Source organism: Falco naumanni, chromosome Z, assembly GCF_017639655.2.
Source record: "Falco naumanni isolate bFalNau1 chromosome Z, bFalNau1.pat, whole genome shotgun sequence".
In the NCBI taxonomy this organism is placed as follows: domain Eukaryota; kingdom Metazoa; phylum Chordata; class Aves; order Falconiformes; family Falconidae; genus Falco; species Falco naumanni.
This window is the reverse complement of record NC_054080.1, coordinates 43,002,550-43,027,276: the sequence shown is the minus strand read 5'-3', so window position 1 is coordinate 43,027,276 and position 24,727 is coordinate 43,002,550. Positions and strand designations below refer to the sequence as shown.

General features: G+C 43.8%; 2 protein-coding genes across 3 annotated transcripts in view; both read right to left on the bottom strand.

The window, feature by feature from the left end:
- KIF27 (kinesin family member 27) overlaps nucleotides 1-16,272 on the bottom strand; it is a 31,573-nt gene extending 15,301 nt beyond the window's left edge. The window contains exons 1-5 of one of the 2 annotated variants that reach the window (XM_040579975.1): nucleotides 16,189-16,272; nucleotides 13,449-13,837; nucleotides 12,151-12,351; nucleotides 9,495-10,453; nucleotides 1,027-1,170 (exon numbers count right to left, since the gene is read on the bottom strand). In XM_040579975.1, coding sequence (XP_040435909.1) covers nucleotides 1,027-1,170; nucleotides 9,495-10,453; nucleotides 12,151-12,351; nucleotides 13,449-13,758 — 1,614 coding nt within the window. In that variant the 5' untranslated portion in view covers nucleotides 13,759-13,837; nucleotides 16,189-16,272. Of the gene's footprint in view, nucleotides 1-1,026; nucleotides 1,171-9,494; nucleotides 10,454-12,150; nucleotides 12,352-13,448; nucleotides 13,838-15,354; nucleotides 15,637-16,188 lie in introns of those variants that run through there. The other variant, XM_040579974.1, reaches the window with a different exon arrangement.
- Nucleotides 15,737-22,257, bottom strand: CZH9orf64 (chromosome Z C9orf64 homolog). Its single transcript, XM_040579976.1, has 4 exons — nucleotides 21,714-22,257; nucleotides 20,511-20,770; nucleotides 17,687-17,882; nucleotides 15,737-16,400 (listed from the first exon to the last, which is right to left on the bottom strand). Exons 1-4 carry the CDS (start codon nucleotides 22,048-22,050, stop codon nucleotides 16,168-16,170), a joined length of 1,026 nt encoding a protein of 341 aa, XP_040435910.1. The 5' UTR covers nucleotides 22,051-22,257; the 3' UTR covers nucleotides 15,737-16,167.
- Nucleotides 22,258-24,727: the final 2,470 nt, after the last annotated feature.

Below are 24,727 nucleotides of genomic sequence, written 5' to 3'. Positions count from 1 at the left end.
CACTGTGACTACTCCTGTTCATTACTTCTACCTGGATTCTCCAAAATTTATATAAGCATTATTTCAGTGTAATAAGTTGACATCATGGTGTACAGGTTAAAAAAAAAAACCAACACCACAATCTAGCCAGAGGTGACAGAAAAGAAAGAAAGTGACAGAGGGAAGAAAAAGATGAAGACTAGTATACTTACCTTTCATTCACTGACTCTCCCCAAGCCATCAGCAAAGAAGAGGAAAAAGGAGAAAAAGTAGAATAAGGAGAAGAGTACTAGCTAGCCATTCTTATGCTTTTCTTTTTTAAAAGGTCAGATAATAATTTATCTATCATCCATGTGACAGGCAACACCAGAACAATATTAACTATTCCATTTATGGTCTCCTGGATCTTGAAATGTTATGGACTTGCTACCCATCATAATTTCATTAGCAAGCACAAAATCTAGAGAAGGAAGGAGGCAAGCAGTGTTTCCACTACATCACTCAGTTTTCTCTAATAGTAAATGCTCAGAAAATTAGTATGAAATCCTGTCTTATAAAGTCAAAAGGGAACACTAATCTAATTCTTAATAAATCTACAACAAAATAAATTTCTATACAACTTCTCAATTAAAGCGTTTTATAGGATCTTTATAGTCTTTTTAAAATTCTAAAGAATCTTTAAAGACCTTTCAAGTTCTAATTCATTAATTTCCTGAAACTACTTAGCAATAATACACATCTGGAGAAAGGGGCATGTGCTATCCTTTAGGAAGCATGTAGAGGGTGAATGGTTCACCTCATGTTATACAGGAAGGCTGTGGCACAGCTAGGCTGATATAGAGCCTTCAGGAATCACGCTATTGTGCTTCATCCACCAGATGATCTCGTTAAGGGATACAGCTCTAATGCAGACAAAATGCCCATAAGATTGACAGGTAGTTATGTCTAAAAAGTCCTGAGGAACCTGTCCTGAAATAATAAATGCATTCATACAGGGGAAGGATGGTACAATATAGATACATGCAATGTGTACCAGAGCAGAAATACCTGTAATCTATGTGTTTCTTCAGCCCCCTTTAAAGATTCCAGTTGTTTTTCATTTTCCTGTAGTAATATCTTTATCCAATTCTGCAGTATCTGCAGTTCATGATCCTTCTGGCTAAATACCTCTTCATCCATAACTAGAGCCTGCTAGATAATAAAAGAAAAGTTCAGCTGGGAAAAAGGGGACATTAGTATTCTTACAGTTGGGAAACAAAAAACCAAACCAAAACCAAACCAAACAGTGAAGTTTTGAGGTATGTATGGCAAATTGTGTAAGAGGTTATTTGTGGTTGTTACCAGTTATTTCTTCACTTCCATTTCATCATTGATATTTTTCTGACAAGTTTCTTTCTTCCAAAAGGAATAATGTACCCCTAACCAAAGCTACTTCATTGACTAAATCCAATTATTCTCTTTAGAGTGCTGTGAGATGTAGCCACAAGATCTCAGCATCAACCATGAGATTAACATACTTCTCAAATGAAAGAATAAGGACAGCTGTCCTCATTCTGCAACTTGAATCACCACCTAAAGATTAAACAAACCATAAGAATGCTTCTTCAGATGTTCTAGTGGAAAAATAATCCAATACTGATTGAAGGAGACTTCCAAATGTTGTTTCTCTTCCAGAAAGCCTGTAGAAGCCAAATATGAAGTATGGAAGCATCATGCCTTTTTGTTCTAAAACTGGATAGTTCTTACAACTAGCTTACCTGCATCTTTCTTCCAAGACCAGACAACTCTTAACAGATTTTAAGAATGCACTCAAGAACCTGCTGGCTCTTTAGAGAACAGAACTTTTTCCAAAGTCTGTGTACCAGCGCAAGTGTTTGTACTAAATGTCGTTGACAAGTGTATCCTGTCCTCCACTGCTGCTGTATCATTATGCAGAGCTGAGCCAACTACAGGAAAAAAGAAGCTTGCACAGCGTTAGCATGGTGACAGAGAGGGGCAGGATGAAGTGACAGAAACGAAGTGGCATATTGTCCATATTATATTAAACATACACAACTAAAATCAGGCTATATTTGCTCAGTTGTATGGGGTGTAGGTGTCAAGGTTTTGGTGGGGGTGACTGTTGTGAGCAGAGACCAGGGTTTTCCCAGGCCGGACACAGCCGGTTCCAGGCAACTCCAATGGACCCACTGCAGGGAGAACAGCTGAGCCCCTCAGACAAGATGGTGGTGGCTCTGTGATAATGTATTTAAGAAGGGGCACAAAATGTCAGACAGGCAGAAGAGAAGGGAACCAAAAGAGTGAGAAAACAGAGGGAACACCAGAAAAAGGAGAAAGAGGAGGTGCTTGGTGGTGGAACAGCAGATACCCACACTGCAGCCTAGGGAGGACCCACGCTGGAGATGGACATTCCTGAAAGAACTGCTGCCCACGCAGGGCCCAGGCTGAATCAGAATAAAGGTGCAAGGAGGAAAGAGCAGCAGAGAGAAACTGCTATGTACTGACCATGAACCACGCGCTGTGTCCCTATATCAGTGAGGGGGAGGAGTATGGAGTGAGTAAGTGAAGATAAGCCCGGAAATAGCTGGGGAGGAAAGGTGGTGTTTTAGTGTTTGTCTTTTTGTTCCCCACTATATAAATAAGTAATTAGTATTTTTTTAAATTGGCAATAAATTAAATAATTCTTCCCCTATCAAGACTTTTTATATTGGTAATCAATATCCCTGTCTTTATCTCAACGCACCAGCTTTCTGATTCCTGCTCTTCCTGTTTCCTCTCCCCAAGTCCTGCTGATGGAGGCATGAATGAGTGGCCTGTTCGGCGTCTGGCTGTTAGCTATGGCTCACCCACTATGCCAGTATTTTTGTTTTGTGTAAGACGGCATTATCTAGGCAATCATAGCTGTTATCAAAGAAATATGTATGTACAAACAAGAACAGGCCCCCTAGTAGCTATTAAATCTGTCCATACACAAGCTCTGTTTTAAAGTTTGTACTGTCTTGTTTATTTTAGCCTCCCACTAACAGTTTCCACCTAGCTGTGGATGGCATACTTACTGGGGAAATTTAATTTTAAACTCAGCTCTTATACTTTTGAACCTGGGGAACAGAGGTTTAAAATAAGCTACAGAAGAAAATCAATGTTACCTAAAGGCATGATATTGAAAAGGAAATGCAAGAGTTCTGGGTAAAACATTGCTGAAGTAACACAAGTTAGGAAATTACTTAATGATAACAGATGAGATACTTGGAACTTCATAGTATTATACATTGACTAGCATACTACCTACGTAGTATTAGATAATACAAGATGAAAGTTGCAAAACTTAGCCCATGGGTTATCTGGAATTACACTGATACCTGTGAAAATACTTGCATTTTAGTTATATCTATAATCCTGACAAACTGATTTTTTTGCAAGATTAAAAGCAATTTACGAGTTTACAGGACAACTGAAAGTAGTTGTTGTGGGTTAACCCCAGTAGGCAGCTAAGCACACACAGCTGCTTACTCACTGCCCTCTCCCCAACCCCTACCCCCCCCCCCCCCCCCCCCCAAAGCCAGTGGGACAGGGGAAGAGTAAAGAAAGAGTAAAAGCAAGAAAACTTGTGGGTCAAGATAGAAATAATTCAGAAAGTGAAGGTGAAGTGGAAGAAGAAAGAAAGAAACCAAGTAATGCAAAGGCAATTAATGCAAAACCAATCACTCACCGCCTCCCACGGGCAGACTGATGCCCAGCCAGCTCCTGAGCAAGAAACAGCTAAGGTACCTAAGCCCTTCTCACTCAGTTTATTGCTGAGTTTATCACATGGCATGGAATATAGCTTTGGTTGGTTTGGGTCATCTGCCTGGTTGTGCCCTCCCCACCCTCAGGTGCACCACCCAGTGTGTTGACTGGGGTGACAGAGCGAGAAAGAGATAGCCTTGATGCTGTGCAAACACTGTTCAGCAAGACTTAAAACATTTGCCTGTTATCATCATTGTGTTGGTAACAAATCTAACACACAGCACTCCACAAGCTTCTGTGAAGAAAATTAAATCCATCCCAGCCAGACCCAGTACAATTTTCACACTATATTCCACAGCATTATATAATGCTCATGTCCCACAGTATCCACAGAATCACAGAATCATTTAGGTTGGAAAGGACCTCTGAGATCAAGTCCAACCGTTAACCCAGGACTGCCAAGCCCACCACTAAACCCTGTCCCTAAGCACCGCATCTATGCATTTTTTAAAGACCTCCAGGGATGGTGATTGCAGCACCTCCCTGGGCAGCCTGTTCCAATGCTTCACCACCCTTTTGGTGAATAAATTTTCCTAATATCCAATCTGAACCTCCCCTGGCACAACTTGAGGCTGTTTCCTCTTGTTTGGTTGCTTGTTATCTGGGAGAAGAGACCTGCCCCCACCTGCCCACAGCCTCCTTCCAGGCAGCTGTAGAGGAGAACAAGTTCCCCCCTGAGTCTCCTCCTCTCCAGGCTAAACCGCCCCCGTTCCCTCAGCCGCTCCCCGTCAGCCTTGTGCCCCAGACCCTGCACCAGCCTCGCTGCCCGCTCTGGCCACGCTGCAGCACCTCAGCGTCCCTCTTGCAGCGAGGGGCCCAAACCTGAACACAGCGTTCGAGGTGCGGCCTCACCAGTGCCCAGTACAGGGGGACCATCGCTGCCCTGGTCCTGCTGGCCACACCGTGTCTGGTACCAGCCAGGGTGCTGCTGGCCGCCTTGGCCACCTGGGCACACTGCTGGCTCACGCCCAGCCGGCTGTGGACCAGCACCCCCAGGCCCTTTCCCACCAGGCCCTTTCCAGCCGCTCTGCCCCAGCCTGTAGCGCTGTGTGGGGCTGCTGTGACACAAGGGCAGGACCCAATACAACCTCATTAACCCTCCCTCCCTTCTTGTCCTTTGACTTATACACAGATATCATTCCCTAAGTCTATGGGCCATTTCTGTAAAATATTCATAAAATGTTCTCAATAAGTTCACTGAGTCCATTTAGCCCACAACTTGGGTTCTGTCTGTTATGGTGGTCACCCAGGATGGGAGAGGTATGTCGCGTTGAGTTACTGGACATTGAAACAAGCTCAGGCTGGGTCACTGCACTTGCCTGGCTTTTAGCAAGGGTCTGTGAGAAAAAGCAGTCCCACAAACAGGTCTGCTGTTTCCCAAGGGAGGAACAACCCATGCTGTCTTTCCCAGCCAGTTTTCTAAACATACTACAGGGGACCTTATCTCCTTCTACAATACACAGGGGTTTTGCTTGAGCAGGTCCAGGTCAGTTAGCTAATCCTCCTGATACTAATTAGCCAAGTGGCTTCTGTTAAACTTGCACCCCACTGCTGACATGTCCCAGTGCCCACTGCCTTCAGTATAGTCTTTTAACAGTCCATTGTATCATTCAGTCTCTCCAGAGGCTGGTATGTGATAGGGAATATGATATACCAAATCATTGCCACATTTCTTGGTCAGGTGCTTATGATATTTTTTTCAGAACTGACTTCTGTTGTCTGACGCAGTGCTTCCTGGCGTGTCATGTCAGCAAACTTGCTTTTCAAGGCCCAGGACGGTGTTTCAGGTGGTGGTATGGGTGCCATCCTGTCCACATTTCTTGTTCCACAATATCTATGGCCAGCTGGATGGTTTTCATTTCTGCATATCTACTCAATTCACCTTTCCCTTCAGCAGTTTTTACAACTTATTATGTGGGACTCCACAGAGCGGTTTTCCACCTCCAATGGTTTCCCACCATATGAAAAGACTTAACGGTGGCATACTTCATTCAGGCCATGATAGCCCACTGTAAACCTCCACCTGCTATTGGACTTTTGTGCTGGCCATATGGGACTATTAAAGGGCAAGTGAGTCCTGCTGTTCACTCTTTGGCTCTTGAGTCAACAAATCAGCTCCTGGATTTGGACAGGGAGACAAGGGAGTCTCAGTTGGGACGATATTGATGCCAGTGCACCATCATGGTAGAAATTGGTACTTGCTGTTCTTCAACACACAGCAGCCCCACAACAGAAGGATCATCCAAAAGGCCAGGCAAGATAGACAGCTGTTTAATTGCCTCAGAAATGGCAGTGGCTACATCAAAAGGCCAAATAGTACCTCTTCAGATCCCTGAGGTACTCTCTTTTGAGAGAGTCAATGGCAAGGTTATATGGGGCCTCTGGACTGGTGACAATAGGATGATTCTGTCACTTGTTTCCTGTTAGGCTCACCTCAGCTTCTAACAGCTGGGATACCCCTGTCACTCCAGAAATCCAGATGTGTATGTGTTCAGTCCCCTTGTATCCTGATGGCATTAGGATACACTGTGCACTGGTGTCCACCAAAACCAAAGGAAATACAATTGTGCTTTTCCTCCACTTGGCTGGAGGAAGGCACTCCTACTCCCAACCACAGCATTCATTACCTGACTCTAACTGCAAACCAGAAGTCATTACACCATGAAAGGAAGCCATGACTCTGTTGCCAAGGCTACGCTACAAGGACTATTCACAGGTGTGATCCTACTACAGATCAGCATGGTAGAAGGCATGCTGTTCAAACCCACGTGGACATAAATCCATTGGATTAGTATCAGAAAGAAAAGAGGGGTCCTCAGCCCATCTACATCATCTGGGAATTGCTCAACAGCAACCAGAGCAGTAATCTTCCTGGAAGGACCCTTTTTAACCAGTGCTTTTTTCTACAATTCATGTACACAGATTTCCAGGACCAAGGTGGGTGCACCATCCACCACTCCACCTCCTCATATCCTCCCCGACTCATGCAGCTAGAACTACAGGGTGGCACCTGGTGTGTGCCCATGGTTCCCTTTCCTTTGAGCAGAGTAAAGCCAGCCTATGGTAGCTCAGATGCTGGCCTGCACAGAGGCAAGGAAGGAGCGAGATTATCCATATCCTCTTTGAGTAGCGAGACCTTGTGGAAGTCTTTCCACAGCTGAGATGCAGGCCCATAGCAGGGAGGGGGCATAAAGATTCTCTTTAAATAGCTGGAACTGTCAGACCACTGTGTACAAAGTTGATGCCTTGATGTCAACCCAATCTATCATTGCTAGGTGGCTGGTGCATGACATTGGTGTGCTCTGTACAGACTTCTGCCACACAGACTGTGTGCACTGTATGTCATTTGGATCTTTGAACGGCCAATCATTGTCCATGTCACTGCAGACCACCTCCACCAGCACTATTTCCCTCTAACGGTGGATACTTCCTCTGTGGTAGTCCACTTGACTCACTGGGATATAGTATTTTCCTTAAGAGGATGGTACCTTTTCTTTGTGTTCAATAATGTGAGCCACCCCTGGAGGCTGCGGGTGGCCGCCTCTCTTCTGATCCCTCTGTCAATCCCATGGTTCCTAGCAACGGATCCCAGCTGCTGTGCTTCCCTACCTTCTAGCTCCAGACCGTTGGCCCCCACTTTCCGAGCACTGGAGCAATTCACTCATCTTGCTGAGGGACAAAACCTTTCTGCCTATCTTGCAGCTTGATCATAGATAGGGACCAGGTAGTTTCTGCCTCTTAGAATTTCTCTTTCCTCCACTGTCCTGCTGCAGAATAGGCTGCCTCTTCTGATTCTTCCTCTTTCCCCCTCTCAGGAGGAGCTATTTCTTCTCTTACTGCGCTGACCTCTGCTTCCGCGTTTCTTCTTGACTACAGGAGTAACTATTACAGTTAAGGGTTCGGTCTCTTGTTTAGTGCACACTCGTGTGGCCTCAGAGCAAGGGCCTTCCTCAGTGCCTGTTTGCGGGCTCTTACATCAGGAGACCCTCTTGCATCTTTGAGGGCATGGACCAGGTCCCAACACAGCTTTAGAAGTCACTGTTTCACCTCCCCTCCTTCAAATGGTATATTAGTTTGATGGGTTTACAAGCCTGTTCAGCAGTGAAATCCTCAGCTGTCGGAGGCAACAACAGCCCTACGCACCTGCCCAGCTCCTCCCATACACCCTGCCACCCCAGGGATCAACTGCTTTAGAGCATGTTCCAGTGTGGCATCCCCAGTTAGTTGTTTAACCTTATGAACAATACCAAAATGAGGAACACAATACACACCAGTATGAACAGTCTGATTAAACAAGGATACTGAAGGAACTGAGAAGCCATTACATCAAGGCTATAAAAACCTCTCCTGGAGGAGAGGAAGGGATAGGTGCCATTCTTTCCTCCCCCCACAAAATGTCTCTTAGAGGACAAAAGGGGAAAAGTGTAGCTGCTGGTTTTGTCCATGAGATGGGTCTTGGAGTACTGGGACACCAGTGATCTAAGACTCAAATACCAGATTAGGCTGAAGGCCAGGGGTTTTATCACAGCTCTCCCAAGCAAAGGAAAACAAAGTGAATAAACAGCACACTAAACAGCAAAGTCTGAAAACAGTCATTAATAACTCTTGGAGTCTGTTGTACAGCTAGAAAGAATCTGTTAGAATATTTGAGGAAACATGTAAATCAGCATGCAAAGTAAATATTATGCTAGCATCATGATCTGCAACAGCCACTCAAATAACAACCTAACTAAAAAGGTGTAACAGCTAGTTTAATCTAGCACACTCTAACCAAATATGTTTATTATCTCAAAGGCCTTGAGCCACAATGTTGGGTGCCAAAAAGGACTGTTGTGGGGTAACGCACAGGTTCGACTGCTAAGCACATACAGCCACTCACTCATTTCCACACCCTCCCTCAACCCCAGTGGGATGGGGGAAGAGCAAAGGAAGAGTAAAAGCAAGACAACTTGTGGGTCAAAATAGAAATTGTTCAGTAAGTAAAGGTGAAGTGGAAGAAGAGGGAAAGAAAATAAAACAAAATAAATGATGCAAGCACTCACCATGTCCAAAGGCTGACTGACACCCAGCCAGTTCCCAGACAAAATATGGCTCACTATCCTAAACCTCCTCCTCTCTCATTTAATCGCTGAGCATGGTGTTACATGGCATGAAATAGCTCTTTGGTTAGTTCAGGTCATCTCCTTGGTTGTGTGTGTGTGTGTGTGTGTGTGCCTCCAACCTTTTGTGCACCCCCCAGTCTACTCATATGAGGGCAGAGGCAGAAACAGAGAAGGCCTGATGATGTGTAAACAACATTCAGCAAGACCTAAAACATCAGCATGTTATTAGCATTGTACTTGTCACAAATCTAAAACACAGCACCCTACGAGTTTCTGTGAAGAAAATTAACTCCATCCAGCAAGACCTAGGACACTAGCACAGTTTTTTAAAAAATCTAACAAATAAAACAGCTCAGCCTCATAGAATCATCTTGAAACTGACTAGCCAAAATATAACATTATTTACCTATACCATGATTAAGATGACTGTCTATTCAATCATCCAGTAAAATAAAGTTATATCCCAGAGATTAGACAAACATAATTATACAAGACTGTGTATTAAATTTAAATTGTCAAATTAAGCACAGGTAAGTGTAACAGTTTTAAATTTTTTGAAACTGAATCAAAGTTTAGCAGACTGCTCTCTCATGTAGTTATTTAAATAATCAACTTATAATTAAATACCTGGCATTTCTTTAGTTCCCTCTTTAGCTGAAGAACTGTGATGTGATGTGGCTCTTGGCTGGTCTCAGTCCCTGTGTCAGTTTCCTGCATGCTGAGAGCTTCCTTCCTTACTTCCTGTACCATAGCAATCCAGCTCTGCAACCTGTCCCGCTGATTTTGTTTTAAGCTAACATCATTGTTCAAATCAACCAGAAATGGGAAAGCTTCATCTACACAATTTCTGTAACTGACACATTGAACCTGAAGCCGGGTGAGCTGCTCCTCAAGTGAACTGATACGAGCTCTTTCTTGATTTAAGTCATGTGAACACTGACTACCAACTTGCTGGTTATGCAAAGCTTCTCGAAGCAATTTGATTTCAAGTTCCATTTCATCAATCCGGTCTTGATCAGGGTTGTAATTAACAACTGGCTTATTTCTAATGTTTTTGGCTCTGTTGGCATATTTGAGGGAATTTAAAGATTCATCAAAGTCTGATGAGGATGGACTTATACATGTTATCATGACAGTCTTGGCATTTCCTCCGAGGGAGTCTTTCAGAATACGGGTGATTTTGGCATCCCTGTATGGAATATGTACACTTTTCCTTTTGGGGTCTCCAAGGGCACTGATGACATTTCCCAAGGCCAAGAGACCACTATTGATCTGAACTGATTCTTTGAAGCGTTCGCCAGTATTTCCAGTCTTTGTCACCCTCTCTGATCCTGCCAAATCCACAAAATGAAACTTTGAAGCAATCGTCTGGACTGATTTCCAAGATGAATCCTGTGTAGCATCAGTATTTTTCTGAGACTCTGCAGACTGTTTCTGACAAATATTGATGGTAAAAATAGCATGAGATCGACTAGAGTGCTCGTTCATTTGTGTTGTGCTTGTGTGACGAGCTGCATTGCCACTTTCCAAGAGGCTTATCACTTCATCTGCACATTCTACTCGGAATTCCTTAGCACCAACAATCACTTCAAGCACCAAACCAAAGAAAGTAAGAATAATTCAATTAATTAATTAACTCTTCAGCAAAATTTTGCAGCAATTAGAAATAGTCAAACTGTAAACACATATTGGAGAAACATACAAGCCTGCATTATTATGAGGTCATAGCATACTGCAATAGCAAAATAAGATAGCAGTATGTGAAAAGCATGACATACAACACACCTGAAACCTGCAGGTGTTTCATATATGGGTGTATTGTGCTGTAGCATTTGAAACAGTATCTTAAACGCTACACAGCTTTATCTGTTTACATACTGACATGTTCAATTCACAATCTAGTGCTATCTAGAAAAAAGCATGAGCAAAGTCAGCTCAAAGGATATTTTGCCAGTTCAAAAAAATCCAACCAACAAACTGAAACTAAAAATAAAAAAAGTTTATAATAGAAACGATTCCTAACCTACGGTAAAAGCAGAATTTCAACTCCATATAGCTTGGGTAGTTTGGTCTACTTCTACCAAGTACTCCTACCAAGCATATTTTTTGTCCTTTGTTTTAATACAAATGGAAAATGTCCTAGCACAACCTACTGAAGCTGACCCAACTGTAATGAAGAAGAGAAATAGTTTAATTGTGGAATCTTTATGAATTGTCCACAAAATTTGTGCTAAATTAGTCACTTCTTTCAGCTATGCCAGCTCAATACAACAGTATATTACAGCAAACACAATTAGAACACAAAGAATAAAGAATAGAAAAGAATGGAAAAGGGAAAGGGAAAGGAAGGGAGGGCGAGAGAGGGGGACAGAGGAGGTGAAGAGGGGAGGGCGGGAAAGGGGGTGAAGAGGGGGAAAAATGGGGGTGAAATGGGGTGGCTTGGTGACGGGGGGAAGGGGGTGGGTGGGTGACAGGGGGGTGACGGGGGGTGATGGGAAGAGGGGGTGGGGGGAAGAGAGAGAGAAAAGAGAGAGAGAAAAGAGAGAGAGAAAAGAGAGAGAGAAAAGAGAGAGAGAAAAGAGAGAGAGAAAAGAGAGAGAGAAAAGAGAGAGAGAAAAGAGAGAGAGAAAAGAGAGAGAGAAAAGAGAGAGAGAAAAGAGAGAGAGAAAAGAGAGAGAGAAAAGAGAGAGAGAAAAGAGAGAGAGAAAAGAGAGAGAGAAAAGAGAGAGAGAAAAGAGAGAGAGAAAAGAGAGAGAGAAAAGAGAGAGAAAAGAATAAAGATTATACAATTTCATAATAAAATATCCCTGTCGTGGATTATTTTAGCTTTTTCATGCAGTGGACAGGAGAACTATGGGGTAAGTGGCAGTTTCAAAGCTTCCTAAAACCCACCAGATGCTACTCTTAATGAACTGTTCTCTTCCGCTCATTTCATAGTAAGAGTGGGACAGATGAGTATGAGTGGCTTAACAGTTATAAGGAGAAGCAGAGGTTTAACCTTAAAATACTCGTTCAAGTGAATAATCACAGATTATTGTGTTTCTAGACAGCATTTGCGGAAGCAATAACTGCATTTGTACTTCATCATTTGTTGCCATTTCTGATGGAACATCTATATTGTTCACAGGTGTCCAAACCCAAAAATCAGCAAAACTGGTTTATATTCTGAAAATGTAACTTTTTTCTAGCATCAGTAATGAATAAGCTCTTTCAAGAGAATACAAGAGTAACTTGGGCACACAACTGAAACACAACACATCAAATTTCAGAACTGAAATCCCACCTGTATTTCCTTTTTCATCTTCTCGGATATGTAGTTCTTTCACAGAAGTCTCCAGCTCCAGTAAGTCTCGAAGTTCTTCCTTGTAAACCTCTATATAAGATACTTTCACATGGAAGTCAATGTGATGGCTTTCAGAAATATGCTGAAATAATTCCTGAATAGCTCGTGGTATTATGCCCTTTTCGTCCTCTGCAACTGAAGCTAAAATATGAGCAAAGATGTCACAGAGGATTGCAATCATTCTGCAACATAAATTACAAAGACTGAAGACTGAAAGAAGTCTGAGAGATTTGCTGCTCAACATACTAAGGAATCTGAAGAGCTTAGTGTTCCCAAGAGTTTTTGTAAACATTTGTTTTTCTGGGGTTCAGAATACTTGTATGCATCCATTAATAGGATTCAAAGTTAAGTTCTAAATTAAATAATGTTATAGTCATGAAAGTAATGAAAAATACGGAGTCTACTTTAAATCTATACTCCTCAGAGTATAGATCGCCTCCTTATTTCTACTCTTTATGGTCAGCAACAACATTGCAAGGGCATTAAATTGGGTATTAGGAAAAACTTCTTCACTTAAAAGGTTCTCAAGCATTGATACAGGCTGCACAGGGAAGTTCTTGAGCCACCCTCCCTGGAAGTATTTAAAAGACATGTAGATGTGGCACTTAGGGACGTGGTCTAGTGGTGGACTTGGGAGGGCTAGGTTAAAGGTTGGGCTTGATGATCCTAAAGGTCATCAATAAAAATCAATCAATCAAAAGATTCCAACCTAAATGATTCTGTGATTCTATGACTCTAAATAGAAGGAAAATTATAGAACCTATAGATTATCTATAATAATATATCTATATCTATTTGGAAGACTTAAATCATAAATTTCGTGTCATAGAAATGTCTCTCAAAATAAAACCCAAAAAGCAAAGAGTGAGTAAGCAAACAATCACTTAAAGTGGACATTTTCAAGGTAAGATAAATGTAGCAAGAATTTCAAAAACACTGCATTTTAGGAAGAAGTTCTAGTTTAAGTTGCATGTTAAAATGAGGAATGAGAAAGAGCTCTTTATAAATTGTTTTTTCTTTGATTTTTTTTTGGTATAGCCTAAAGTTATAGGGAATTAGTTTTTAGAACAGTTCAACTATCACATAAAATTTGGAAGCTTTTTTTTTTTTTTACTATTCCTTTTTTCATTAGCCCTTAAAAATTCTGCAGCAGCATCTCCTATGTATTAAATATTATTTAACATGTACAAAGACACTGCTCACCAGTTTAAAAAAAACTCAGACTTTCTACAACCTACCAATGTGGCCACCTCCGATGGTGTAAGTCTTCCCAGAACCTGTTTGTCCATATGCAAACACTGTAGCGTTGTATCCCTCAGTCAAAGACACTAGAAGAGGCTTAATGCAAACAGTATAAACTTCTTCTTGGGTTGAATTTTTGCCAAATACGAAATCAAAAGTAAAGACACGGTCTTTCCCAATGATAATTTGCTGTGTATTTGGGACTAATCTCACACACACTTGGTGGTTATGAAGTACTTCTTTGGAAAGCAGAGGTCTGATTCGAACTGCTACTTTAACTGGGATCTCCACCATGCCAGACTCCATCCCTGTGCTCCCCACTCCGTATTCACATAGTCAACCAGAAATCTGTTACCACTCCTGTGTCAAACTCATTTGCAGTTGTCTGCAACAAGAAAAAAAAGTGTTCCATGTTATATAATAAGAATTAATTTCCTGCTGAAGTAGGAAGTTGACATTTCCTAAAGAATACAGAAGCACCATTACACTCTTGAAAAGTACCTGATATAAACCCAGTTATATTAATAGCTGTTCAATAAATTAGTTGATTTTACCTCTATTAATTTCCAAGGCAGACGACTTAACCTTAAATCTGAAAGCTGATTTTTCATGCCAAAATAATGCAGCCATATGATGCAACAATATTGTAATAGCTTGTTAATAAACACTGCTAAAAAAGCATATGCTTACAGTGAATCCTCTCATTTTCCTATTCCTATATTCATGCTGCATAGGCAATATAAATCAGTCAAACAAAACCTTTTTCTCCATTAGTTGTATGTATATACACACACGTGTTAAAACCATCTTCCATTTAAGAAGCACCAAGCATCTGTAACTTGACAAGCACACAGGAAGTAGTTGTGTTGTCTACAAAGAAGATGTAATTTTAAATGTATCTAATTACTACACATAAAGCGTTCCTCTGATTTTAATATGCATCTTTAAGTGCATATGTAATTATTTTTATTACTTATACATTTTAGCCACCATGCTTCCTTATACTGCTCCCTGTGTAGTCATTCTTACAATAAAGCAATGTACAGTAGCACAACTGTAAGTATCAAGAAATAGCCTTTCTTTACAGCTGTCTTTCATGAACATTCAGAAACCCTCACAGGTACTGCTTGACTTCCAACACTTCTTTTTTATTATTATTTTTTTCCTAATTATCTTTTCAGTGCAAGAGAAAGTCTGCGGAACTCCCACACACTGCCATTAAGAAAGCTGTATTACCAAACTGGCAGAACTCATCAACTAAGCCCCCAAAATTCAAGTTTATTGAAAACAGCTTTAAACCGTTGTCTTGTGTCTGTGAAGAGAAGAGGTTTTGCATTTAATTTTATTCCATTTAGTTTGAGGACTTGGCCATCCAGAGCTGAGAAACTACCTGAAGTTGAAAAAACAGAAGCTCCATTTTAACTGTGCAGAGTTAAAACAAGTAAGCAAAGCATGAGAGCAGAATCACTCATATCGTGAAGGACATGGGGATTAGGAACAGCTATATAAACGTACTAACCACAAATTCGAAGCCCATTTTGACCGACTTCTGGTTTTATTTACCCAGGTACATTGTTTTTATCCCCTAGCAAGTAGTGCTTTGAAGCTTGGCCATTTCCCTCTCTCTTTTAAAATTATAGTTACAAAAAAAAAAAGAAAAAAAAATCACGGGAAGGGGGGGGGGGGGGGGGGGGGGAGAAGAGGCAAGTCCTATTCACTACTTCATCAAAGAATGCAAGAATATGAAACAGGTGCACGCCAAGGCCTCAGAAATACTTGCTGTCGATACACCCCACGCTCTCGGCTGCCAGAAGCAGGAGCAAATGCTCCGCAAGGCCTCTGCGGGCAGGGCTCGCATCTCCCACGTCTGCCGCCCCTCGAAGTGCGCCTTTTCCTCCTAACCTGAGAGGAGCCGGGAAGCGGATCACGCCCGGGTCTCGGTGCCTGCCCGAGGCCGCCGGACGCTGACGACCGGGCTGGCGGGGCCCTGCTACCACTCCGGCGCGGCCGCCGTCCCGCAACCCCCAGCTCCAGCACGGGCCGCCAGGACCGGTCGAAGGGAGGCGGCGGGCCGCGGCGGGGCGGCGGCTGGTCCCTCCGTGTTGTTTACGGCGCCTCGCTAGGCAACGGCAGCAACGTCCGCCGGCGGCCCCGCAGCAGAGCGGCGCCGCCCGGCGCCCCGCCGCCCACAGCGCCCCCCGGCGGCGGCAGGAGGGCGGCGGCCCGCGGCAGCGCTCCCTCACGCCTCGCCCACGCCCGCGGCAACGCAGACACGGCCCGTGCGGCTTGTCACGGCACTCTTTATTTAATGCGTGGAACGGCTCCGCTCGCGGCAAGCGCATGCTGAACACCAGCAACAGACGGCCCCAGCGCAGGCGTGTGAAGGCACAGGCAGGCGGGGTCCACCCACAGATAAGCCGGTCCCCGTGCACAGACGTGTGTGAAACACAAGTACAGAACTCAAAGCAGGGAGTAACAAACCCTGTGTTCACATGGATTGTCCAGCAAAGTTTATGCTATTAACTCCATCCATGGCAAGTCAAAGATTCAGAGGAAAAAACCAAACCAAAACAAAAGGCTAGTTGTTAACGCATGATCAGAAAATGAGCACTTGATTTAGCCAGTTCCAAAATTCATATACTACAAATCACCCTATGAAAAGAATAATTGCAACTCAAAAGATTATGCATCAATAGAATAGCTGTCAGACTGGATTTAGTAATATATACAGCGTACTCGGTGAAATGGAGTATTTTTCATCTCTTCCCGATGATCCCTGGCATAGTCCCAAAGATGATAATCAAGTAAAACCGCGTTGATCTTCTCACGCATGTCCTGACCCTTCTTCTCATAGAGCTCAAGCAGGTGCTTACAAATCAATGCGCAACACCAAATAGAACAGCCACGGATCTCCACCTCCTCTTTATCTCCAGATTGGAAAATTGTTCCTAAAGGACATAAGAGACAGCAATCCAATTATGTTCAAAAGACAAAAGCCCCAGCATGGCCTGAATTTGCTTCCCCCACACCCCCATACTTTTAGTCTATTCTATGTCTTACATTAAAATTGCCAACAATGTTGCTAAACATTTCCTAGCTATTACTTTGATTTTACCACAGACACTTACTGGTTTACCTCCCGTTCAATTAAAACAACATACTGTATTCTAAGAATGTGATCTAAGAGCAGAGCAGGTGTTTATGTTATGCTGCATACTACAGGACTACTTCTTTGCTTGTGGAGGCAAAAAGGATATTCAAACATAATTCTGAGACAGTATATTTTCTGCCAGATAACTTTAAGATTTAAAGAAAAAAAAACCAAACTCCACACCCCAAATAAAACAAACCCAAAAAACTGTTATCTATAAAAATTTAAAAGCACTCATTTGTTTGCATGACTCGGATGGGAATCTGCTTACTAGGATTCATGGAAAAGATAAATTGCCTACATGACCTATTTAATATAAAGATATATAGGTGCATACATATATGCCCATTCTATTAAGATCCATGTGTGACTGCATTAATCTTTAAACCTTTTGCATTTATATTGCTGTGTAATTTTAAAATTGCATAATAGCAGACCTACGTCTAAATACAGTCATTTTACAGTGGAAAAGGGATTGCTTTATGCTTTTATTCACTGAAGTTCACAGTTAATAAGTACTGGAAGATGGAACCATGCTGAAAAATGAGACTCATCTTATGCAATTAGTTTCATTTAAAGCAATTTGTTTTTAATGGGTGCTTATAATATTACCTTGCTTGTCATTAGCAGTTCAGTACAGATAAAGAGGAATCCCCATGCTTCTACATCATCTTTGAGCTAATGAAGAAATTATTGCTTCTTTTATCTACAACTCAAAAATCACAACTATACTCATGCTGAGAAGTGTTTCTAGCAACAGCAGCCCTCCTGAAACTGGTATCAACTGGCTTTGTGACTCTTTAATCCTTCTTTATCCATGTTTAATCCACGGAACAGTTAGATCTGTATAAAAACATAACCTTAAGATCTCATTCCAGATTCACTATTAGAGAGTAAGTTCCTTCCTGTTACCCCCTCACTACACAGGAAGTCCTCATTTCCTGGAGCAAAAGAAAAAAAAAATCCAACAACCCCCTAAACCCTGATAAGCATTACCTGGACAAAACATTACATTTTAACAGTAGTTTTAGTCTACAAAGTCAAGAGGTAAGATTACTTGATATTTGTAATGGAGGAACAAACCTTCACGTAGTTTCTTCATCAGTTTTTCAGAATACTTAATTGCTTTTAAGTGAACAAGAACTTGAGGAATTCTGTAGTCAGCAAAAATAGTCAGACTAGAAATGTCATCAAAAGAGCCGTCTCCTTGGCCTTCTAATACACTCCAGGTATCAGCCACAAGTATTTGTGCCCGTTTGTAGAAAGACACCTTTTTCCCCTAATGAAAAATATTTACAAAATTTAAGTACTTGAAACATCAATAAATACAGCAACTGACATGTACAGAGAGACGCACGTAAGAGTTACATTGTTGTATGAAACAAACTATCATTTCATTAAGTAAACATATTAGTTAATTGAATGATGATTGATGTACCACTTATCTATAGGATGATGTACTTACGTTTATCTAAAAGTTGGGAAACGTCCAAGGACCCTTATTGCTAACATGACGGATGTACTAATTGCTAAGTCCTTGGATTTGTCATCTTTAAAAAGGCTATCTGGGCCTAAGTTCCTGTTGTTTATACAACGTGCCAAAGACAAGGACTTAAATCATGGTCACTAGTTTAGCGAGATATGTAAATGAGTTCCTGGAAGTGCAATGAATATGTAAATGATTTCCTGGAAAATTAATGAATAGGTATGAGTTGCCTGTATAAAGAGGGGACTGAAAAATCCCCTCGGTGTGCATGACTTTGGTGGAGCAATCCCCCATGCACGCAGTGCTGCCGAAGAAAGATAACCTCCGCTCACTCAAATATTGGTGACTGATTCTTTAAACCATAACTAAAACAGAAGTGCCACACACTTTAACAACTTAAAACCTAACAGCAACTAACCACAAAAAAGTATCATGTGGAATGCTCATAAATAAACTGAAATAAAAGAAAAACATAATAGAAGTCACCACAGTGGAATAAAAATTGTTTAGATTCCATCTGGATCGCAGAACACAGTAGTGTTCGCTTACTTCCACTTGGCAAACACTGCAGCTGAAGTCCAACAATTCTTTCAGAAACCCTGGAATTATCCAACCTTCTATTTTGAGGAGAAAAGCATAAAAGGCATGCCGCAGATTAGACAACAAAACACTCTGTTAATCAATTTATCCATAATGTTAAGAAAACAAAGTTTAGTGAAAATTTTAATGAATGCTGCTCTGTGTTATGTAGTGTATCTTGCTCATTAAAAAGAAGAGAGGAAAATTAATTCCAGTGGAAGGTGTATTCACAAATACCGGTTTTCTTAGATACTATGCATGGCTCTATTTTTGCCATGAACTTTTTTGCTGGTGCTAATCCTGCAAAGATTTACAAGCTTTTCTGAGTACTCACAAGGGGAAAAACTAAAGGTATGCTACAATCAGTATGCTGTTGAGGTTTTCACTCTGTGATGAGCACAATGTGTGAACGTAAATCCACATCTTAAAGAAAAAAAGGTATTAGGGGGTTGTGGGTTTTTCCTCCCAGAGATTTTTTGACTTCTGACAACATCTGCTAAACAACATGTAACTGGAATGGCTAATCTGAAATACAAGTAGGTGGTGATTTGACTTATTTCTAGTTTTATTCTGCCACCCTTCATATCACCACAATTTGCAAATTTTTTAAAAACAAATTTGATTTTCCCTTGTTGTCAAGATGCTACAACCATTCCTGAAAGCAAAGCACATTTTTTGTCTTTGAATGCTGTTGTCCAGGAAACACTGAGAACAAGACGTTTACACAACTTCTGCAAACGTCCTGAAAACTTCTTTCCCTGTGCTTCTTTCCGAATTGGACATGTATAAACTTTCTTCCAGAGAAAATACACAATTTTATATGTTAAATTAAAAAAAACACTTGAAACAATCACAACAGGAAGTAAATAATGGACCAACTGCAGTATAGGCTACACTGTCACGAGAATAAAGTCCTTTGGACATAACGATGTAATAGCAGATTACTGCCACAGATGAAAGTGCACTGGAGCAGCTACACATCACCAATGCTAATTAAAAATCATGACTGTACAGGCAAAAACAGAAACACAGAAAATACAGCGGATAGAAAGTAGTGGGAAGTAAACAGAGTCCTGCAGGAAAATGGCTCCAAAAATCTCCAGTATACTGTCAACCCTGACAAAAGTATGGGTTACTTCTGGCCTGTCGCCATTTTAGCAATGCCTGTTGAATCAACAAGAGTTACAGTGTGGATTCCCAGTAGTTGTACAGTTTCACAGGTCTACTGGAGTTTCATTTCCATCATTAGCTGTGGAGACTCTCCACAGGTAAAAGAAGAAAGAGGGAAGGGGGAGGGGTGGCTTGGTAGCTGTCTGGGTGGGGGAGGGGATTAAAACATCCAATTTTTCAGGCATAAATTATCTCAAATATGCATTTCTAAGGAGTACAAAGGAGTTGTGATCTAATTGGGAACCTGGAGTGTATCACCATAAATTACAATGAAGTGATGAAGACTGAGACAGCACACGAAAACAATGGCTCTCCTCTGCTGAAAAAGCGACTCTTGTCATTAGAAATGCATTCCTGACTAGTTAAGGACTTAAGACAATCAAGATCCTTTTACTGTTAATAAATAGTGTGATTTATTAAAGTAACAGTAATTTTCCTTCTTATTTCCCTTCAATTTTATTTTTTAATACACTGAGTTCCACAGAAATGCTTCTGTTCACCTTCTGTTTCCCGGATTAAAAACCCCAACAATTCACAAATACTACATTAATTCTGAACCAACTATCCTCTCAAAAAAATGTACATAGACAACCTAAGAGCTATCTTTTAAAAGTCACAATCAGTAAGGAGTAAATTTTTGTCGTAAGAAATCAAATGTTAGAACTCGCTTACCTCAAACACGGCTTCATCTCTGTAAGAAGGAAAATTTTCCAGTATGATACCTAGTAGTTTCTGAGCACTTTTCTCACTCTTTTTAACACAGGTGAGGAAAGAGCCTCCAAACTTCTCTAACAGAACTGTTCCACTTTCATTCAGCACCCGATGTCTTTCTTCAATCAAAGGTATGGGCACCTCTGTGTCAGAGCGAAATACACTCTTAACTTGGTCGAGCGTCATGGTGGCGAAGTATGATGCACTAGTAATAGGTATTCCTTCAGAAAAGTAAAACCAAGATGTTTAAGCTATCATATCATATCCTAAGCCCTAATGCTGTGGCCTGCTACAAATCAGAGCATCTATACAGTCAGAATAAAGAGTCTATCAACTCTTGAGATGACCCGAGTGCTCAGTGATAACCTCGCTCACACTGCTGCTTAAAACTAAACCTGTGTTTGCACACAGTGCTTCCTTCCACAGGTAAGAATGTCCAACACGCAACCAAGGAACCTACCTGACTTTTTATATGTCATTTTCCCCCAAGTGCTTTTAGTCTTTTGAGTGTGGTGTTCTCAGACCACACTGGCAAACGTACCAGCAGGACAGGCCTGGTTTTTGTTAGCTCCTTAGTCACGTTCTGCATTTACAGAAAGTACCGCAACGCAAACCTTCCCCTGATTTGCAAATATGTAGAAAATGAATTTAAAATCCAATCTGTACCTAGTAATACCTTTTTTCCTGATGACAGCAACAAGAGTGAGCACTAAAATACTGGTTTTGGAGGCATAAGGGTTTTCAGACGTACTGGAGCTGCTCTGGTACCAGATGAGCCCAGAGGACGCTCAGTTTAAGTCTCGTTTTGCCGTTTGTCACGGAAACACGCAATTTATTCTAAAAACACACATGAAATAACAGAAGCCACGAAGGGCTGACGCACGGCCGCTCCTTGCAGTGTTTTTGGCGGAAAGCAGACGGCAGCGGCGCGAGCCAGGCAGCTCGGGCACGCGGCCCCCGCAGCGCCCCCCGCACGCACCGCCTGCGGGACACGGGGCTGGTCACACCGCACGCAGCAGCGGGCAGAAACGGCTCCGGTCGCTGAAGCAGCTCCGATATTTCACACCCAACACCCCACGTCGGACGGGGCCCGCAGACGGCGGGGCGAGCCCCAGCCCGGCCCCCGGCCCCCGCCCCCCGCCCCCGCCCCGGGCGCTCACTAACCGAGGTCAAGGGCCCTGTTGACGGCGGCGCAGAGCGACCAGTACCCGCTGTACGTTTTACCCTTGTACTTCACCAGGTACTTCTGATCCTCCTGCTCGGACCAGAAGGAGAAGTTGAGGGTGTCCACCAGGAACACCCAGCTCACCGCCGCCTCGCTTGCGGCCCGCGGGTTCAGCTCGTGGAGGCTCTTCCACCCCGCCAGCCCGAACTCGGCCGCCGCGGCTTTGTCGAACAGGCGCTCGGCCACCCGCCGCGCCCCCTCCACGTCCACGGCGACGTCCACGCTGCGGGCGGCGATGAACTCCGCGGACTCCAGGGGGGACGGGAACGCCTCCATCCTCGGCCGCCGCTCCGCGGAAAGGGCAGGGAAACACGCGCTCCTTTCAAGGCCCCTCCGCCGAGCCCCGGCACCGGCCAGCCCCCCGCGCACCGGCGACAAGCGGCCCCCGGCCGGCCGCCCGCACCTCGGCGCGCTCGCCGCCACCCCGGCTCGGGTACTGCCCCGGCTGCCGCTACCGCCCCTCCCGCACGGACCGCGCGGAACGCCGCGACGCCGCCGGCCCCGCCCCCCCGCTCCTCACGCCCCGCCCCCCCCCGCTCCGCGCGCAGTGCGCAGGCGCGCGGGGCACCGGGGCAGGGCGGGGGGGCGGGCGGGTGGCAGCGGCTCCCGGCGCGGGGTGAGGGAAGTGCCCGGTCGCGGCCGCGGCCTTGCACCCACCGGCGGCTGCGCGGCTCGGGGCGGCCGGGACCGGCGGGGGATACGCGCTGGCCCCAAGCCCGCGGGAGCCGCCGGGCCGGGAGTGCCGTGGCGCATGCGGTTCTCACGGGCCGTTACGCTGAGAAAACCCGCAAAGGGCCTGCCACGCTGGAGCGGTGCGTGTGCTCAGCTTCTTGCTGTTTTCCAAAAGATTCACCAGCGCCCTGGGCGAAGGGGCAGAGCGTGCCCGCAGCCAGTTTGCTGGTGGTGCAGCGCTGGGAGGGCGGCTGATACCCCGGAGGCTGCGCTGCCGTTCAGCGGGGCCCGGGCAGGCTGGGCAGGGGGGCGGGGGGGGCGTCATGAAGCTCGGCAAAGGCGGGGGTAGGGTCCTGCGCCGGGGGGCAGCGACCCCACGCACCAGCACAGGCTGGGGCTGACCTGCTGGCAGGCAGCTCTGCGGGGAAGGACCTGGGAGGCCTGGAGGGCACCGAGTGGCCCGTGGGCCGGCAGTGTGCCCCGGCGGGCAAGAAGGCCGCTGCCAGCGTGGGCTGCATCAGGAGGAGCGTGGCCAGCGGGGGGAGGGGGGTGTCCTGCCCCTCTGCTCTGCCCTGGTGAGGCCGCACCTGGAGTGCTGTGCCCAGCGCTGGGCTCCCCAGTTCAGGAGAGACAGGGAGCGACTGGAGAGGGGCCAGCGGGGGGCTGCCAAGGGGGTGAGGGGGCTGGAGCATCTCCCTCATGAGGGAAGGCCGAGAGAGCTGGGCCTGGGTAGCCTGGAGAAGGCTGAAAAAGGATCTGTCTTGTGAATGCATAGAAATATCTTTAGGGTGAGGAATGCCACAAGGACAGGGCCAGACTCTTGTCAGTGGAGCCCAGCAACAGCATACAGGGCAATGGGACAACTTCCATCTGAATACGAGGAAGAACTTGTTTACCTTGAGGGTGACAGAGCCCTGGGACAGGCTGCCCAGAGAGGCTGTGCAGGCTCCTTCTCTGGAGACATTCAAACCCACCTGGACTTGATTCTGTGCAGCCTGCTCCAGCTGTACCTGATTTATGATCTCCAGAGGTCCCTTCCAACCCTGACCATTCTGTGATCCAAATCACTGAAAGAAAATAGGGGGGGGGGGTGGTGGTGGCAGGGGGAGGCAAACAAAAAAACATTTACATGTCAATGTGTCCTTTCCTGCCAATTTTAAAAAAAATCAAAACTGAACTACCATCTGCAACCCCAGCCTTCTACACATACACAGGCTGGAGGCATGCAGGAGAAACTTGGCACCCATGTTTTAGTCCACTGGCATTTTGCCCAAAACCTTGATTGCAGATTTTTTCCTCTAACTTGGAGTTAGCCTTTTCCAAGAAGTGCCAGTGTCACAGGTACTTTCAGCTGCCACCTGTCTTCTTGTGACAAAAAGCAAGGTGCTAACAGTTTTTACTGTCTCAGCTCCTTGCCTTTCTTGTGAAGTCTTAGAAACATCTGCTTACTATCACAGGAATAACCCCATGCCATTAAAAAAAAAGCAAAGTGAAATGTTCTACAACCCAAGGCAAAAAAACAAAACCAAGAAAAGCCACCCCAGGGTAAAAGAATCCACACTCAGTCTGGACCTATTGTATCTGTATGTGCAACACAGTTCTGCAGTTTAAAATTCATTTTTATTCAGGAAGTGAAGTTAAAACTTGTAAACTATAAATACAAATGCCAAGGTATTACAGGAGATATCCAGAGGCTTTATATTTTTTTAATTTCTCACAAATAACTTCTATGGAATTCAACGTACAGCAGGGAAACCAGTAATTTTTGCATACAATGAAAAACAAGTTACAGAGTTAGATACCATTGATTTGCCAATTCACAGGAATTTCTACCTCATACAAATGAAAGCTCAGAAAACTATTTCATCATTCAGTAATGGTACAGCAACTGCCATTTCTAACAGTGTTACCTGCATTAAGCTAGCTGTCTATATCCAGGTGTACTTCACCAGTTTACTCAGTGACATCACAAAGTTTTATAGTATTTTATTTATATACTGTCACCAATATATATAATGTACTGCAAATAGGGCCAAACACTTGCAAAAATGTCAAGTTTTACACAACATTTGCGTTAATGTTTTTGCTTTTCCCAACAGCAAAGCAGAGTCATTGTTTTCACATGGTTTTCTTTAATTTGTCAAAAAATCTCACATAACTCCATCTATATCAAAGAAGCAGAAGGGCAAGCTTAACAGCAACTTTCGGGGGTTGGGGGGGAAGGGTGTTTCCATCTTAGATACTACGTTATGTACATCTGAATAAAAATGACCACCAAGAA

What these genes read in the sequence shown, in the direction of transcription:
- CZH9orf64 (XM_040579976.1), bottom strand. Translation starts at nt 22,050, where the DNA reads ATGGAGGCGTTCCCGTCCCCCCTGGAGTCCGCGGAGTTCATCGCCGCC. An exon ending in CAACAGGGCCCTTGACCTCG is followed by an intron (nt 20,771 to 21,713) that starts GTTAGTGAGCGC and finishes ACTTTTCTGAAG; the next exon opens with GAATACCTATTACTAGTGCA. An exon ending in GAGATGAAGCCGTGTTTGAG is followed by an intron (nt 17,883 to 20,510) that starts GTAAGCGAGTTC and finishes ATTTTTCATTAG; the next exon opens with GGGAAAAAGGTGTCTTTCTA.